This window comes from Benincasa hispida, chromosome 12 (assembly GCF_009727055.1).
Source record: "Benincasa hispida cultivar B227 chromosome 12, ASM972705v1, whole genome shotgun sequence".
NCBI lineage: Eukaryota > Viridiplantae > Streptophyta > Magnoliopsida > Cucurbitales > Cucurbitaceae > Benincasa > Benincasa hispida.
In genome coordinates this window covers 67,062,306-67,080,139 of record NC_052360.1, presented here as the reverse complement: position 1 = coordinate 67,080,139, position 17,834 = coordinate 67,062,306, and the positions used below count along the sequence as shown (strand labels likewise).

At 35.9% G+C, this 17,834-nt stretch overlaps 1 protein-coding gene across 1 annotated transcript; it reads left to right on the top strand.

Moving 5' to 3' along the window:
* The first annotated feature begins 1,473 nt into the window (after nt 1-1,473).
* LOC120067608 (RGS1-HXK1-interacting protein 1) lies at nt 1,474-17,055 on the top strand. Its single transcript, XM_039019150.1, is given in 14 exon segments — nt 1,474-1,482; nt 1,890-2,012; nt 2,014-2,095; nt 2,098-2,112; nt 2,115-2,155; nt 2,157-2,198; nt 5,042-5,108; nt 5,233-5,310; nt 5,665-5,717; nt 11,815-11,898; nt 14,773-14,825; nt 14,908-14,972; nt 15,078-15,136; nt 16,594-17,055. Coding segments are annotated over 14 exon segments (861 nt in total). The 3' UTR covers nt 16,684-17,055.
* The last annotated feature ends 779 nt before the right edge of the window (nt 17,056-17,834 follow it).

The window sequence follows — 17,834 nt, the reverse complement described above, 5'->3', positions numbered from 1 at the left end:
TACATTATATTGATTATATATATAATTAATTTCCTTTATTAATTTGAACAATTAAAATTAATAAAAAAATTAATTTGATTCTCATTTAATCCCAATCAAGCTAACGAAGGGATCTTATGGACCTATAGATTGAAACTTTAATGATACTTGATTAATTAATTAAACTATTTAATTATATTAATTAACTTCCATTAACTACTGATCGCTCCACTAAAGACCGACAGCTGCACTCTTCGCACTACAAATATATTTATGTGTCCATTGGATATAACTAATCAACAACGCGTTGGCCCTTCACAAATTACTCGTAAGTACAGTTGGGCTAAAATTATTGTTTTGTCCCTACAATTACATATGATTCCTTAAGTACCACTGATCCCTCTAATAAACAATAAGTTATAGTCCAACTATAACTAAAACCCCTCTCAGGCTAGGAGAGAGTACGACACCACATTGTTCAAGCTCTGGAATCAGCCCTTAAGGGAGTTTCTTTACTTACCCTAACAGTAAGGAATGAATGAATTCCTTCTTGTAAAGTTGCGTTCCTAGCTCCTCAATCAAACAAATCCCCAAGATGGTAGACATATTGAGTCGGCGAAACTAGCCACTCTCACCCATGTAGATCAAAGGACCATCTTCATAGGCAAGATTTCACAACTCACTCAGTATCAGGTCAAGTCACCTATGGTCATCCTGATGAAATGTAAGTCTTTTCTAGCAATGGTGTTATATAGAAAGACTATTTATTTTGTGGTCCGGTCTTAAACAAACTCTTTGTATAGAATACCCCTGCTCACATATCTCCACATGAATGATCAGGTTCATATATTTGTAGCATTTTACAACAATTGTGACAACTACAAAGCGGACTGTATTCATAGTGTCACCAGGATAAAGTAGCCAACCTTATCCATCTCCTACAAACCATTTCGGTTATCCACATGATCAACCTGTATATCTCCACATACATCTTTAATTTACATAAGATAATCTTGAATCTTAGTTTATTGGTTTTTGTGGGTTAATGCAACTAAATGTCAAATAAAATACATTTTATTTTATTAGATAAATAAATTATTTGTACAATACAATTACAAACTACAAAGACCATTACAAGACTACGATATTTAGAGCATCAATCCCTACAATACGATTGTATATCATGAGGTATATGATTGTATACCACAACATATACAATCATATATATAGTGCTATACGATCGTGTATAACGTGGTACATGATCGTGTACCTCATGATATATAATCGCAAATACAATGGTACATGATTGCATATATATTGGTGCATGATCGGAAAAATAATAGTGAACGAACTTCTAAAAGTTTTGGTTAACACTTACCGTATTCGTTTTTGGATATGTAGAATGATCTTCTTTGAAGAATGCTCGCTCTATACCTACAAAATAAATTAAATGGAGTTGAATGCGATCTGTGTTCAACTGAAAGTGATAGAGCAATGGAAAAAGTGATAGTGTTCGAGTGAAACGGAAGAGTTGAAAATGATATTCGTTTACTTATTCAATTGTTAAGATCCAATAACATTGAATTCTAGTGGTACAATGTTGGTTGAGAATAAATGGTTGCATTTAATTGTAAACGATTGATGGTTGGAAGGAAAAATCAAAGGATGAAGAAGAATAAAAGGAGAGTAGCATTTAAAATTAGAGGCAAAAATGATATTTTTTGTGTATAAAAGATGAATGAGAACAAAGTTTTTAAATTCTCCATAGAAAAGTTTTTGTTTTTGAGTTATTTTATGAAATTTTTCCAGAAAAGAAAAAAAAAAAAAAAAAAAAAGGAAAAAAGCGCTCAAGCGGCTGCTGGAGCATCGAGCAAAACCCGGGGCGGGGCTGACTGAAACCAAGTTTTCAGAAATTTTGTTTCGCGAAGAGCATTCAGCGCATAATATCCACGAGGAAGAAACTCTTTGCATTGGCGATGGATGCTGGATCACCGTCCTCCCAAGAAAATCAATCATCTCCTTCCTATCACCATTGAATCTTCTCCAGGAAAACCTCAATCATTGGAAGACTTAGCTAAGCGCTTGGCTGAGTACGCAGCTCAACAGGCGTTGCTATACCACGGGCTATCGATCACCTTTGAAGTCTGCCATTGAAGCCTCCAAATCTCGCCTTTCTTCAGATTCGTTCCACCTCCTATCCTCATTTCCAGAAGGCCATTGTAATTTTCCTCCACTACCCCCCCCCCCCCCTCCCCCGCCCCCCCCCCCCCCCCCCCCCCCTGTTTAGTTTCCAATTAAGAATGGATGTTAGTTTAGGTCTCCAAGAGACAGGGGTTGAAAGGACGTGTTGGATTGTACTCAATTCGTAGATTTGTTGGTTGATCGATGCCTGTTGTGTATAAGCCGTTGGCAAGGGCTTGTGGTCTCTTAGTAGTACCGATTTTGAGGGTCTAACATTCGAACCAAAACGTCTCCTGGGTCCGAGCCTCGGGGGTGCTGATGGCCCGGAGGGGAGTAAAGCTGAATAACCGAACTCCAGACCTAGCCTGTTGAATGAATATTATAAGGCTCTCTTAAAGTTTTTTACCACAACTGTTGGCTTTGGAAATAAAATGAAGATTGCAAATATGACTAGCTCGGCTGCTTGTGTTATGTGGGAAATGTGCATGAATTTAGTGAGCCAACGGAAGTCCACATGCATTTCTTAAGTCCAATTGATGTTTCATTTTTTCTCAATGAAAGTTGATGATTTCATTGAAAAAATAGTTATGATGTTTTTGGCACATAGAAGAGTTAGTTCGTAATTATTTCTTTCTAAAGTTGCTTATGAAAATGTTTTTCTTGCCTCTAGCAAGAATTTTATATTTTTATTTTCTTGTCAGTTAGCTTTCTAGTAGGGAGATTTTATACAGTTTCCTCCTGCAGTTCTTTCCTCCAAGTTTAAGGGAGGGTGATTGAGTTGCAGGGCTGCCCAAAAGTTCAAGTTGGACTGAAGAAAAAGACTTCTTGATCAATTTTGATATTGCTTGCATAGTTAATATTCAGATGAAACGTTTCTTTGTTTAATTGGTAAAATCATTTTCATCTAGTCCATAGATTTAGATGCTTTCAAAAAATTCTGTGACAGACTGTGGAGGCAGGCTATGATTGAACAGTCAGGCTGCATAACAAAATGAACTGATTTATTTTATTGAGATATACTTTTATTCGACAGGTCAGGTTGTACAACTGAGTCTTTGACTTCTAAGGTTTTAGAAACCCTCTTCTTTGTTTGAAGTTTGCGTAGTTGGGGTTACATTTTGCCGATCTTCAACTCTCTGGCATGAACACAGCAATGAGGGATAAGTTGTGTCAAGTCAAACTATGGGGGCAGTGTTTGAAGTGGCAGCAATAGAGTTTTCTGGTAGCTTTTGATGATAGATTAAGATCTTCCTCATCAAAGGGTTCACCAAAGATATAAGTGCATAAAGATTGAAATCATAGTTTTGAGGAAATAGCAAGAACTCCTGCAAAGAAAATGAATGCAACTGAACATTCTTAATGTTTCAGCTAGCTGGATGTTGTTGGGGATGGTTTTTTTTTTCCAGTAAGTTTGGGCAGTAATATACCATGCAAGACAGAAGTGGTGGCAGTCATATAAGGTTCAATCTGATAATCATTTGGTTTTTCAAAATTTTACTTGTTATATTACAATTTCTTTACAATGTTCCACATCGTTCTTAAGAAAATATTTGAATTCTTAGCTAAATTCAAAAAACAAAAATAAATTCTTAAAAATTATATTTTAAAAGAATTTCATTTTATTTTAGTTTTCAATATCCAAAACCAAAAACCAAATGATTTTCAAAGGTGGCCATCGGTGATACACGATGTGAACTAATGGTTTTCAGTAGACAATAATCTACCCAAAATCTTGCTGCTTTTTAATTATGTATAGATAGTGCATTCTGTCTCAGTAGAGGGGTTCTGAATTCGTTGAATTTTATAGTCTATGATGGTTCTGTTCCTTATATTTTGGATAATCTTGTTTTGAATTTTCTTAATGAGTAAAAAAAGTTGATTGTTCCTCTTGGGAACATAAAGCATCTGAATATATATCTCTTGGATTAGAAACAATTTCATTGATGAATGGAATATCCAAAGAGTACAAAATGGGCTCATAAATGGTCTTACAAAATATTCCTCCAATCACATACAAGGAAATTTAAGTTGTAACTGTTGAGGGGCTATATACTTTTACACCAAAATATAGCAATAAAAATGGATGATTGAAGGACATCCCCAGGGGATCTTTCTTTTCCTTTGAAGAATCCTAGAATTTCTCTCCTTATATCTTCCAAAGAATGGCTCTGATAATGCTAGCCCATAAATTCCCTTTTGTTGCCTTAAAAGGGTGATCAGCGTGCTTATGATCCATGCAATTGTGTCCAATGGAGCAGCAATATGCCAACCAACAGCCCAGATTTCAGCAGAATAAGAACAATGGAAGGAGTGGACAATTTCCCATAGAAGAAACTTGACTCTCTTTGGACTAGGAAGTTTTGTTTGAAGAGATCCTTCATGAATGAAGTTGTTCCTGAGGTAAGGTGTGATATTAAGGATTTGGCAGTAAGAAAGCCACTGTTATCCAAATTCCAGATCCAAATGTCCTCCCTCATTGTGAGATTGAGAATGGGGATGAGTTGATTTAAGGAGACCCATTTGGAAATTTCATCCTTCATTCCTCCTTGAGGTTTCTTCTAAAGTTCAGCACCTAAGATGAGTTATCTAATTGGAATTTAAGATGCAAGTTATATGCTTGTTTTTATCTCGCCTTGATGCCACTTACATGGCCTAGTCATTGAAAGCCCTTGTTTCCCACAATAAATATTTTTACTTTATATTATTTCATTTTATTTTGTTGCCAAAATAAACGATACATACTCTTTATAATGGAGACCTTATTTGATAGTACCTTGTTCATTCTCTGATTGCCTACTTTTGACTCCTCTGTATTTGTATTTATTTTATTTAACATTATTCTCTAAACTTATCATTCTATGCATTAAAACCATGCCTCTAGGATTTCTTTTGGGAGGGAAAGTCCGAGCTCGCTGCTTATGAGAATGTATTATTTGGAAAAATTAGAGGTTTGTTCCTCATTTATCATTGTGATGGAAAGCTGATTTTTAACTTACCTTCCTTCGTTCTTTTCTTTTTCCCCCCTCAAATATTTAAATAACTGAAAATTGTTGTTTTACATTTTTTCTGCAGATGGTATTCTTGTTGCTGCATCACATCCGCTGATCAGTTGTGGAGTTGCAACTGGCATGGGTTTCTTAGTCTTTAAAAGTATGATATCATTTATTGATTGGTTTAATTTTCTGATAAGATTTTTTAACAGGTAGTTATAAATTTATAGTTTCGTTGACTTCAAATACATTCTTTATCTAATCATTTTTTCATATTTCATATCTCCCAATATTAATTGCTTTCTAAGGACACCAAATTATTCAAGCATGTTAGAAATGATTTTGAATTTTTCTCTAATTAAATCTTCGAAAAGCAAGCACATTATTGCTCTACAATAAATTCACAGTTCACCTAGATTTGAAGGCTACTTATGTAGTCAGTACATGAAACTTGTAACATTCTGAATCTTGAGCATTTATTTTTCAACAGACTAATATTCTGTTTATCCTGCAGAGCCCAGAAATTTCTTATACTACAGAACCATTCGACTTTTTGTGAATGAAGAGGTGAGCAAATTTTGATCTATCATAATTAAAAAAGACGAAAAAGGAAAAAAGTTTAATGTGGAGCTTCAGGTAGAGGCTCTGTATTCAGATATATACTAGTCATTGAAAGCCTATAGTTACTGGTTCCTTTTGAGCTAATCTTCCCAAATTTTTTTTTTCTTGATTTGGTCGCACATTCTCGTAACACTTTTGAGGCTGAAACAGTTGTCTGAGATTTCCTTGTATTTTGAAATAAATTTCCAGCTACTGTTTCTTTGGATTTACCCATGGTTATTTGTGAATTAATGGTGGTTAAAGGTTGTGAAGCTCATATTTACTTGGTATTATGGATTAACATGGGGTTCTATTGTTGCGGAAATCTCCAAACCTACTTCCTCATAAACTAATGTTCTTGTATCTGAGGTTGCTAATGCCAAGTCCACCGTTTCTATGGTTAAAAGCTCTATTCTAGCAATTTGATGACATACCGCCAGTAGCTTTACCTAATCCTTAATCTTTTTTATAAGAATTCTAGCAGTCTGTCTTGATATTTGAATATCTACATATAATATTGGGAGTTGAGATAGGACAGTTTGTATAATAGCCAACATACCTCCCTTTGAGAATTGAGAATATGATGTTTTTCCATTTCTCTGCTATTCTAGAGATTCTTTCCACTACAAGGTTCTGGGAAGGGAAAGGCTTGCTTCCAAGGGGCATGCCAAGATAATCGAGTAGGAGGCTTCCAACTGCAGCAAAAGATTCGAGTTTTTCCTGAACTGTTTTACGTGGTCAATATTAAAGCCTGGGAGAGTAGTTTTGGCTAACGTACTGTAAGAGACCTAGCTAGAGATATAATAGAGTTATCAGTAGAATATTAGTATGGTAAATAGAAGGGCAAATTAGTAAATAGTTAATAAGTTGGTTAGGTCTTTTGGTTATAAATAGAGGAAGTGGGGGGAGTAAGAGTATGAAGAATTTTATGTGAGGATTTCCTAATTGGGAATTTGGAAGAGTCTAGCCCTCTCGAAAGGCTAAGGTTTATTTTGTTACTTTACTTATGAGTTTATAGCATATTTGAATACATTTTCCTATATTTCTATAATTGAATTATCCTCAAGTTTATTTTGTATTCTTGAGTCTTGTTCTTGTTAGGAGGGGTCGTAACAAATTGGTATCAAAGCTGTTCTTTCTTGGGTACTATTTTATTTTGTTTGGCAATGAGGGAAGAAGAATCATCGACGTGGGAGTGGTTGTGTAAATGGATTGTTGATCGTAAATGTGAGGCAGCCGAGAGAGGAGAAACTCCATGGACATGAGAGCAAATGCAGAAGTGGATAGCTGATTGCAAGCGTGAAAGAGTTGAAAGAGAAATCTGGGAGAAGATGCAAGAAACTCGAGGAGAAGAAAAGAAAATGATTAAAAAAACATTGGAAGAAAGGGTGGATGCTGCTGGAAGGGAGATTTCTTAGCTGAAAGCCTTGACGCAAGAAATGGCCGAGAAAATCGAGCGGTTGTCAAGGGTAGTCAATAGGGTTTGGTACTCGAGTAGAACGCCCAGGGGTGAGATCAAGAGCTCAACCTCGATTGTGGATGAATCGTCACAGTCATGGAAATTCCATGAGATTAAAGAAGCTGAACGAGGAAGGGAAAAAGGAAACACACTGGTTGGAAGGGAGGATGGAGAGAGAACAGAGTATGTATTGGAGGCCATTGGTGTCGAAGAGAATGATAAGAAGGTTGGAAAGTAAAACAACGTGAGGGTAGGATTTGTGCAGACCACTATCGAAGAGATACAAATGACGAAAATAGAAGCAAAAGGAGAAAAAGAAGGTGAATCGAAGATGGAGGAATCAGAGGAGACTATTTATGAAGAAGATGGAGAGAAGCGGTACCTGATCGTTGATGTCCATAACCAACATCGAAAGGAGAGATGGTCAGAGACAAGGACTTGGTGGAATTCGAAACACCGATGTAAGTTTCATGTGCTGGTGAGTTTTAAGTCCTTAAACCACAAAAGAAAACACAAGGACAGAGGAGTCGAGGAACAAGGTCGGCCAAAGGGAAGAAAAAGGAGGCGACGGCAGTGGAAATTTCACAAGGAAGAAGAAGAAGAAGCTGAAGGGAAAAAGGAAAATGTATTGAAATATGCTATAAACTCATAAACAAAGTAACAAGATAAACCCTAGCCTTTCGAGAGAGCTAGACTCTCCCAAATTCCCAATTATGAAATCCTCACATAAAATTCTTCCTACTCTTACTCTCACCCCACTTCCTCTGTTTATAACAAAAAGACCTCACCAACTTATTAACTATTTACTAATTTGCCCTTCTATTAACCATACTAATATTCTACTAATAACTCTATTATATCTCTAACTAGGTCTCTTACATGTACACAGAAGTAAGTATGGCAATGATCTTGTGATCCACATCATCATCATAGTCATTACAAACTCAGATTTTAGTTATGAAGGAAGATGATTGATGGGAATCTGAGGACTTTTAATACCCTATTGCTCAGGACGTGAAATGTCTCTTGAGAAACCAGGCTACTGCCTGCAGTTCAATCACAAACATCAAGGCAGAGACTACATCCTAGCAACTTCATCCAATCCAACAGACTTGACAAGATTATGAACGTGGGCTCAAACCTTCCAAGTACGATGATATCTATACTAAGTTGATTCCCTGAAGCTAACACTCTCCTTTGCTTGGAACCACTTGAACATGCTTCAGATTGACTCTAAATCATCACTCTTGGGCTGGAAGTTAGTCTTTCCATTCCACAAATTAGGCAGAAGAAGAGGAAGTTTGTGCTCAAGTGAAACTTTGAATTCAAGGACACGGTTTTACAACCTATAGAACATATCATATTCAAGTAAGATCACGTGCTCAATGGAATGAAGTAAGCGCAACTTGATCGATAGGAAGGGCGGAAAAAAAAAAATCAATAGAAGGCCAAATGCCTGTCTGATTGATGTTAGGTTCATCCACTTAGATTAGCTCGCAGACATGGCAGTCGTCAAGAAGAAGAACAAAAAGTAGAGGGTCTACAGAGACTGTCTTAAAGGTTAAGGTTATGAACAAGGCATGGCCAAGGATTATTTCCACTCTCATGAACACCTTAGGCTGCATCTAGATTTCATGCTTCCAGTTAACCAAGAGAAGAATGCATTTTGTCATGCATATTAATAGAGAATGCTCTTTGGCCTGAAGAGTAGGAGGGCAACATACACTACCCAACCAAATGTTCATTGACCAATTTAACAAGACAATGACCAGATTATTGCCCTAAATCTTATTTAACATGACAATTACCCTAAATGTCTAAAATAATTGGAGTTTCTCCTCTCAGTCCTCTTTGGAATTATGGAGGAAATTGTTTGCAACATTTAATCTTCATTGGGTTTTCAGCAATGTTTTCAAGGAAAATGTGGCTCAGCTTATTATCGGTCCTTTTTTAAAAGCCCACTCGCTTCAGTTATGGATTAATGCAGTTAAAGCAGTTTTGATGGAAATTTAGTTTGAGAGAAATCAGCGTATTTTTCAAGAAAAGTCTCTTCAATGGTTTAACCGTTATGAGATTGCAAAAGTTAAAGCTTCTTCTTGGTGTTCACTTTCCACGAATTTTTCAGATTATTCTATTCAAGATATTTGTCTTAATTGGAATGCTTTCATTCATTTTATGTAATGGTATTATTAGACACATGGTTTTCTATTGTATTCGAAATGTTCGTTTTGGGGTATAATGAGGATGCTATGGGTGTGTCAACCTAGTTGAGATAACCAGGTGCATTTGCTGATCCCTATTTCTTATTTTTAGTAGTTTCTTGTAATTCGAGCATCGGTCTCTTTTCATTTCATCAATGAAAAGTGGTGTTTCCTTTTAAAAAAAAGAGTCTCTCTCCTCATTCCAACTCTCTTTGTAACATGATTATTGCTACTAAGTTTCGTCCTCATCCTTTTGAATGACAGTCAGGCGGGGTTTAAGGCACTTACTTGGAAGGATATTTCTTAGGAGCTTCCTTCTTTCACTCATTTGGTCTGTTGTGTGGCGGGGGAGGGAAGAATGTGTACTTTTGAGAAGATTAGTGGGTGGGGGATAAACCCCTCTGCTTTATGTCCCCTCATCTCATCCTACTTCCTTTAAAAATCTTGTGGTTTTTGGCTTTTAGTTTGATGATTCGGTAGGGGAGCTCCTTTTCTTTTTATTCAAGTTTTATCACTCTTTGTTCAATAGAGAGCTACGAGGGTTGTCTTTCTTCTGTCCATGCTTGAGGTGTTTATTTTTAGACATGGGAGAAGGGACATTTGTGTGTGGAGTCCCAACCCTTTGGAGGGATTCTCTCGCAAGTTTGATCCGTTATTTGAGTCTAAGGGGTCCTGCATAATCACCACTTCCCTAATAGGAAATGTGTACATGTATATACATCCAAAAATTCACTCTTTGCTCTAATATGCTTTCACACCAATGTGTAGTTCTATACTAACTTTGGCATCAAATTTCTTTGGTTGACATCCACTCTTTGCTGAATGGGCTTCTTTATCTAATTATCTTCCATCTGTTAGACATTGTCCTTCCACTCATGTTTGGATTTGGCCTTCAGACTCTTCTGGTTACTATACTGTCAAATCTCTTTTAGTTGATTTGATTGATTCTGTTGATCCACATCGGAAAGACCTTTGTTTTGTTATTTGGAAGGACTCCTACCTGATAAAGATTAAAATTTTCTTATGGGAGCTCAGCCTTGGAGCTATTAATACAGCAGATTGTTTGCAACGCCGTATGCCTTACCTGCACCTCTCCCCTTTTGGTGCCCTATGTGTTGCCATAATGCTGAAACTCAGGCTCATTTGTTTGCTCATTGTTCCTTTGTGACATGTTTTTGGAATCTTGTTTTGGATGCCTTCGGTTGGCCTTTGGTCTTCCCCAATTCTACTTTTGATCTTTTGGCTTCTCTATTTGTGGGGCATCCTTTTGGTGATTCTAGAAGAACCCTTTGGCTGGCTATCGTGCGAACCTCCTTTTGGACTCTTTGGGTGATTGTAATGGTCGGATCTTCCATGACATATATTTTACTTTTGATATATTTTTTGATACGGTGCTTACTCATGCATTCAATTGGTGTAATTTTGAGCCTCCTTTAAATTCTTATAGTTTGTCTTTCTTCCTCTTCCATTGGAGAGGTTTCTTGTAACTCCTATTTCATTCATCAATGAAATGTTTCTTTTTCCAAAAAAAGACATCCACTTGAAACATGTTTGATTTATTATTTTTTGGTTCAGGGCAACTAGCCTTGATTCTTCTGATTTTTCAGCCACCGCTTTAGGGCTGAAAATGACCTGTTATTCGTGGTGAATCTGTATCATTATTCGTACCTTACCACAACCCTGCATTGCCTATGCATATAGATTCTTTATATTACAATTAAATTTTACTTATTTATATGACATTATTTTGGCTCTAAAGTTTGAAATGTTAAAATTATGAATTAGAATTGGAAAGTTAAAACAATATAATTTGAAACAAGACTATCTTTGTCATATAATATTTATTTAAATGAATTATTTTCTAACTAACTTAGTGTATTATTTATCTAATGCTGACTGTCATTTTAGACATGCTCATGCATGTACACATATGGGGGTTGGCAATTTCCCTTACGTAGGAATAGGATAGACTTTTTATCCTAATGTATCGTGCATGATTTTTACCAATGCATTGGCAGTCTTTTACTTAGTAAAAATTTGGTACATCTATATTATATACTTGAATTTTAATAAAATTTATTAGAGCATGTTTTCTGCCTTGAAGGATGTAATATTTTCCTACAATTATAGGTTTCTTAAAATTAGTGTCAGCTACTCCTATAGTGAAAACCCATCCCCAATTTGAACAATACATTATAATTGTACTCATGCAATAGTATCCATCCTCAATCCATTTCCACATACTAAATGTGTCCAAATTGAAATTTATTCTATCACTGTCCGTTCCCTCTCTTTATACCATTATGAAGTTAATCAATTTATCCTGTTATTCCAACTTTTACAAATTTTATTATTTCTCTAATGGATTATCATGGAAAGTCCTATCTTTATATTGGTTTTGCAGTCCTTACTTTCCAAAGCTGATGCTAACGTAAAAGAGTTGCGACAGTCAATTGATCGGATAAAGGTTGAAAGTGAGAGGCTGGAGGTAGGATTATATATTTTTCTTAAATCCTTAATTCATTATCGCTGATTGAAAAATTAGTAAAATTGTCACATGGATACCTTTGTGTTTATTATATTGAAAAGAGAAATGATTCCTTTTAGGGAAATGCCACTTTTACAATGTATAAGATATTGCTACAAGGTTTGATAAAACTTATGTCTTTGCGTAGAAGAAAAAAGTTCAAATCCAAAAGAGTGATAAAAGAAAACAGTGAAAAGAAAACCTTCCGCACTTGTATGAAACTTTGAAGCTAATGGAGAAACTTGGACATGAATAGTACTTTGGAATGGAGGAAAAAGAGTGAAGATTCAAGAGAAAAGAAATAGAAGCTTTGTTATTTTAGTAGAGTCATGGGAAGCTAGGATGCTAGTAGAGTCATGGGAAGCTAGGATGCTTGGTAGAGACGATTACGATAAATTTAGAATAGCATCAAAATTGGAAATTCTTTAGGAACATAAGCATTGCAGAAGGATCAGTTGGTGTGGCGACTAGCAAGCCAAGGAGACTTGTATCTGGTTATCTACATCCCTATCATCTGATGTAAGGGAGCTTGGCCCTTGGGTTTTCAGGAGAAGATATGGAGATTGTGCAAGAGTTCATCCATGATAGCTTATGTGAGACATTGTAAGAAAGATACAATTTTCAATGAGAGAGGAGTTCATGGAAGTATGCTAAAGGGTTGGATTGTCGATGGTAATAAATGAGAATGGAGAACTATTTTCATAGGGGAAGGAGTTGCCTTTAAATATAGTGGAGGGAGACTCACCTTAAGAAAAAGTGAACAACAATCAATTCTTTAGGGAAAAACAACCAGACTCACCTTAATTCATTCGGTTTTGAGTGAAATTCCCATCTACTGATCTACTTCTCTTTCTCTAGAGCCCCGCATTCGGTCTGTAAGAGCTTGGAGAAGCTCATGAAGATTTACTTTGGGAAGGTCTGGAGGAAGGCAAAAGAGCTGACTTGGTGCATTGGGAAACTATTGGCAAACCTGTTCACCTGGGAGGGTTGGAGCTAAGGGAATTTAAGGGCTCGTAATAATACCTTACTGGAAAAATGCTTATGGCGTTTTCCCCACGAGTCCTTTTCCTTGTTGTGTATGATTATTACGAGCAAGTATGGTCCTCATCCTTTTGATTGGATTTTGGGTAGGATTAAAAGCACATTAAGGAATCCATGGAAAGAGATTTCTTTGGATCTCTCCACTTTCTTTGAGTTGATTCAGTGTGTGGTGTGAAATGGGTTTGGGACTTCTAGGAGAACAGGTGGTTGGGAGATCGCCCCCGTTGCAACAAGTTTGCTCATCTTCATCATCTTTCTACTAAGAAAAACTGAAAAAAATGTTTTGTTGCTGATGTTCTGTTGCTTTCAGGGAGCTCACTCTCTTTCTTATTTGGTTTTCGTTGTCCTTCATCCAATAAGAAAATGACATTGGTTATGACCCTCTTTTTCTTTATTAGGGAAGTTGAGGTTAGGTATGGGAGAAAGGAAACTTGTTCGAGTCTTATCCTTTCTATGGGTTCTCTGGTAAATCTCTCTTTCATTACTTACTAGATTCTTCTCCCTTTAGAGAGTCGGTCTTCTCCATTCTTTGGAAGGTGACAATCCCAAAGAAGGTGAAGTTCTTCTTTTGGCAGGTTATCATGGATACCTTGGACAGGCTTTTGAGGAAGTTGTCGTCCTTGGTTGGGTCTTTTTGTTGTACTCTTTGTCAGAGGGCAGAGGAAGATTTGAATCACTTATTTTGGCATTGTTCTTATGTGCCATCGGTTTGGAACATCTTCTTTGGGCTGTTTCACTATTGGATAGCCCATCACAGAGATTTTAGTATCATGATCAAGTTCCTCCATCCACTGCTTGAAGGTGGAGGGGGTGTTTTATGGAAGGTTGGGATGTGTGCTATTGTGGGGTATTTGGGGTGAGATAAACAATAGTATCTTTCTGGGGTCAACAGGGAACCTTTCGATGTTTGGTTCCTGGAAAATTTCAATGTTTCTTTGAGTCTCTGACGAGTTCTTTTTGTAACAATTTGTTAGGTCATTTCTCAATGAAAGTTGTTCTTTTATTAAAAAAAAAAAAAAAGAATAGTGGAATGGTAAAGGATGTCTGTATGAACTCAGATGTGCTCCCATCATGATTACTTCTCCATATTGGAAGCATAAGATAGTTAATTATTGAGGATTCCATTCATTATTAATCCATTGAAGACTAGCTACAGCCACCATTTCACAAGCAAGGGCTCATCTACAAGTATGGGGACTCACGCTACAGCAAGAAGAATTTTATACCATCATGGAAATATCTTCTTGTTGGGGACAACCATTTGCTCCCAGTTAACTTTAGCTTTTCGCTTTTGATTCTTATCTAACAATATGGATGTATAAACGAGGTACTTTGACTTTTCTCACATGGCATATACCTGAGCAAGGATGTGGGAACATGACGAACCGTATGAAAGAAGAATTTTATACCATCATGGAAATATCTTCTTGTTGGGGACAACCATTTGCTCCTAGTTAGCTTTAGCTTCTCGCTTTTGATTCTTATCTAACAATATGGATGTATAAACGAGGTACTTTGACTTTTCGCACATGGCATATACCTGAGCAAGGATGTGGTAACATGACGAACCGTATGAAAGAAGCTCACATGGAAAGAGTATCATTATGGATTGCAGGGTTCAAACAGAAAACATCCAGAAAGGAATTATATTTCTCTTCTGTACAATTTGCAGCTTGAATTTGTCGTTGTTCCATGTTTGAAGTGTTTGTACTCTAGGAATGAGAAGTTATATGCTTTTCTATAATTTTCATTTGGAATGAGAAGTTATATGCTTTTCTATAATTTTCATTTCAGAAAAGAACACTTCAAGCTCAAGAGGAATTGATACGAGGAAGAACAAAACTCAGGTTTGCACTAGATTTGTTGCTAATGAGCTGTTAGAAATAATACCCTTATTGGTACCCCTTCTCATTTCTTATTACTTTGCAGGCAAGCAGGAAAACAGATTGAAGGTGTGATTCAGTCGGCTTATAAAATTGAAAGAAAGGCAAGAGGTATACAAATGGGTTCTCTAGCCATGTTGAAATTGAAGGATGGTTAGAACAGTGCATGAACTTTTTCCTACATCTCATCTCGCACTAATGTTTGTGTACCATCAGGTTTAAAAGATATTCTTGCAGATCTTCCCACAAGGGAAGCTTCACGATTTAGGACTCAGGTGATTGTTCCATTTGACTGTTCACTTTTTTGATAGTGTTGCATCCTCATCGAAGACTGTTGAGTGTTGAATTCTCTTTCAAAGTATTGATTGAATAGAGAAATGTTTAACATTTGGTTAGAAGAAACTTCAGAGTACGCAGCCTACGAACTTTTAGTTCTTCCTCGCAGTTTTATATTTTTTATAGTCATCAATTTCCTATCCTTTTTATGGTAACTCATTTGTGATGTATCGAAAACTCAGTTTGTGAGTGTGCGTGCACACAAATGAAATAAATTCAAGTTTTACTCAACATGAATCAATTGTAATATCAAGCTTTTAATTTCATCAATTTTAAACCTTATACTAGGACACGTGACCCTTCTCCCTCTCCCAGTCTCCCTTAAATTCTAATCTTCACTGCTATCCGTTGTCACTGCTAGTTACTACTCCTTTGCTGTTTGTTGGTCATGTACGTTGCCATTCATCGGTCGGTCTTTTTTCTTTCCACTTTTCTTCTCTCGCCTAGCTCAACAGCTCTTGGGGCCGGGCCCTTTCTCCTCTCCTCCCTCTCCCTAATACCCCAACCCTTCCTACCAGCTGCTGCTGTCAGGTTCTACCAACACTGCTAGTTGTCATCCCTTCGTTGGTAGCTTGTTGTCTTTCGTCGATTGTTTCCATCATTGTTTGCCGGTCGTTTTTCCGCTACCCTTTTTTCTCTCGCCTTACTCAACAACTGTTGTGGAACTATCTTAGTTGGAAACCCTTTCTTTAGGAGGGTTTTTTTGTGATCTTGGTTTTATGTACGCCCTTATATTCTCTCATTTTTTTCTCAACGGAGGCAACAGTTTTTTTTTTTTTTTTTTTTTAATAGCTGTTGTGGAAGTTATATTCTGTATTTTCTTCTTTTTGGGTTCTTTGTAGTGGTTCTTTTTGTGTTCCATTTTGTTTTTTTTTTTATTACCTTGTCGAGTTTGTATCTTGAGTCTTAATCTCTTTCATTTATTCAATTATTTGTGTTTTTTTTTTCTTGTTTTTGGTTTGTTTCATAACCATTTTTATCTTTATGTTCTTTATTTTTTAACCTTATACCCAAGTAATGCAATTCACGCCCTCAGTTCAGTTGGATGTGACACACTGACACTCTTTTCGCGTAGGTATTTGCTATTTAAATTGTGTTATTTTGTTGCTAGATTTGAGTGTTAATTTTAATCTTTTTGATTCTAGGATTAGGTTTCAAGTATTTTCATGATTGGGGCTTGGCATTATTTGACATGGCTTTAATTGTTATCTCAATTAAATTTTCTATGCTTTATTGGTTGGTTCATGGGAAAGATTAATTTTAGGACTTGTTCAAGTTCAATTTTTGAATCCATGGAATCGAAAGTTTAAAATTAAAACTGACTCAAACATATGGTATGAATCAAACCTTTCCCTTTATATTTCAATATACACTAATCTTGTACTCTTCATTGCAGGTTTCTAACCTTGCTTCTGAGGCAAAGAAGGAAAGAATTGGCTTGAGCAAGGAGGTCTCAAAAATAAGCAACTACGGTATCTCTGTCTGATAAATTCAAATCCAAAATTTGGCTCAGCCTCAACAATATTGCTCCATCTCAAAATTCACTTGGTCTGCTCTGAAACCACTACCTGCATATCCTCTCTCATCTTTGTTTTTCTTTCATTTACCGTTGAAGGCTGAGTTCTTTTTTCTTCTTTTTATGGTGCTCGGCCAAAATAAGTTTTGACGGCTATCTATTCAGTTGTACCATTGAAAAGTGAATTTGATTGTTCAGTATAATAATTGTAGATGCAATACCAATAGAGCTGGTTCTTTTGATAGAATCGTAATCCTAACAAACTCTTCTTGTACTTGTAAATTCGAATGTTTATGGGAGTGGATGGCAAAATTAAGCTATAACAAATTTATTTGGTTAGAATTTAGAAGTGTGGTGTTCAATGGGTCAGAATGTTGTTCACTGATCACCCTTTTGTCTAATTCGAGCTACTTTATGGAAATTTTGGGATGAGAGTAACTCAAGGATTTTTTAAGGACAGGAAAGATCGCCAGAAATTCAGAATTATCACTACTATTTAATGTTTTTTTTTTTTTTTTGTGAAAATATTCAACCTTTCGATGCTTTCAGTTCGAATTTCCTTGTATCGAATTGAAAAAACGATTATGTAATCTCTATATGGGTCCCTTTTATATATTAAAAAAAAAATAATAATAATAAATAAAAGTACAATGTGAAAGGTGGAAATTAACTGGGACACCAATTCAAAATCATTTTGTGTACTTATAACAAGAAGAGATTTTGGCTCTTCTTAATGTTGCATTTAATATGAAAAGAGAAAATACATTTAATCTAATCTTTTCCCATTTTTGATTGGAGAGTGAAAATATATTTATTATATATTTTTTTATTTTCAATTGGAGAGAATACATTTAATATTTGATTTTTGATATATATGATATGTTTCATTATTTGTTTTGAGTCCTATTTGTTTTCATGTAATATATTTCATTGTTTATTTGACATATATCCGAGATGCTCAATATGTAAACCCTTCTAGTTAGGTATCGCTTGTGTGCCTATAAAATTTGTCTTTCTAATGTAATTTTTATATAATGGTCTGACTTATTTGAATTTGTCTATTATAGTTCATTGTTCACATTTTGCGTTATTATCTCATATATATTATAATTTAGATTCAT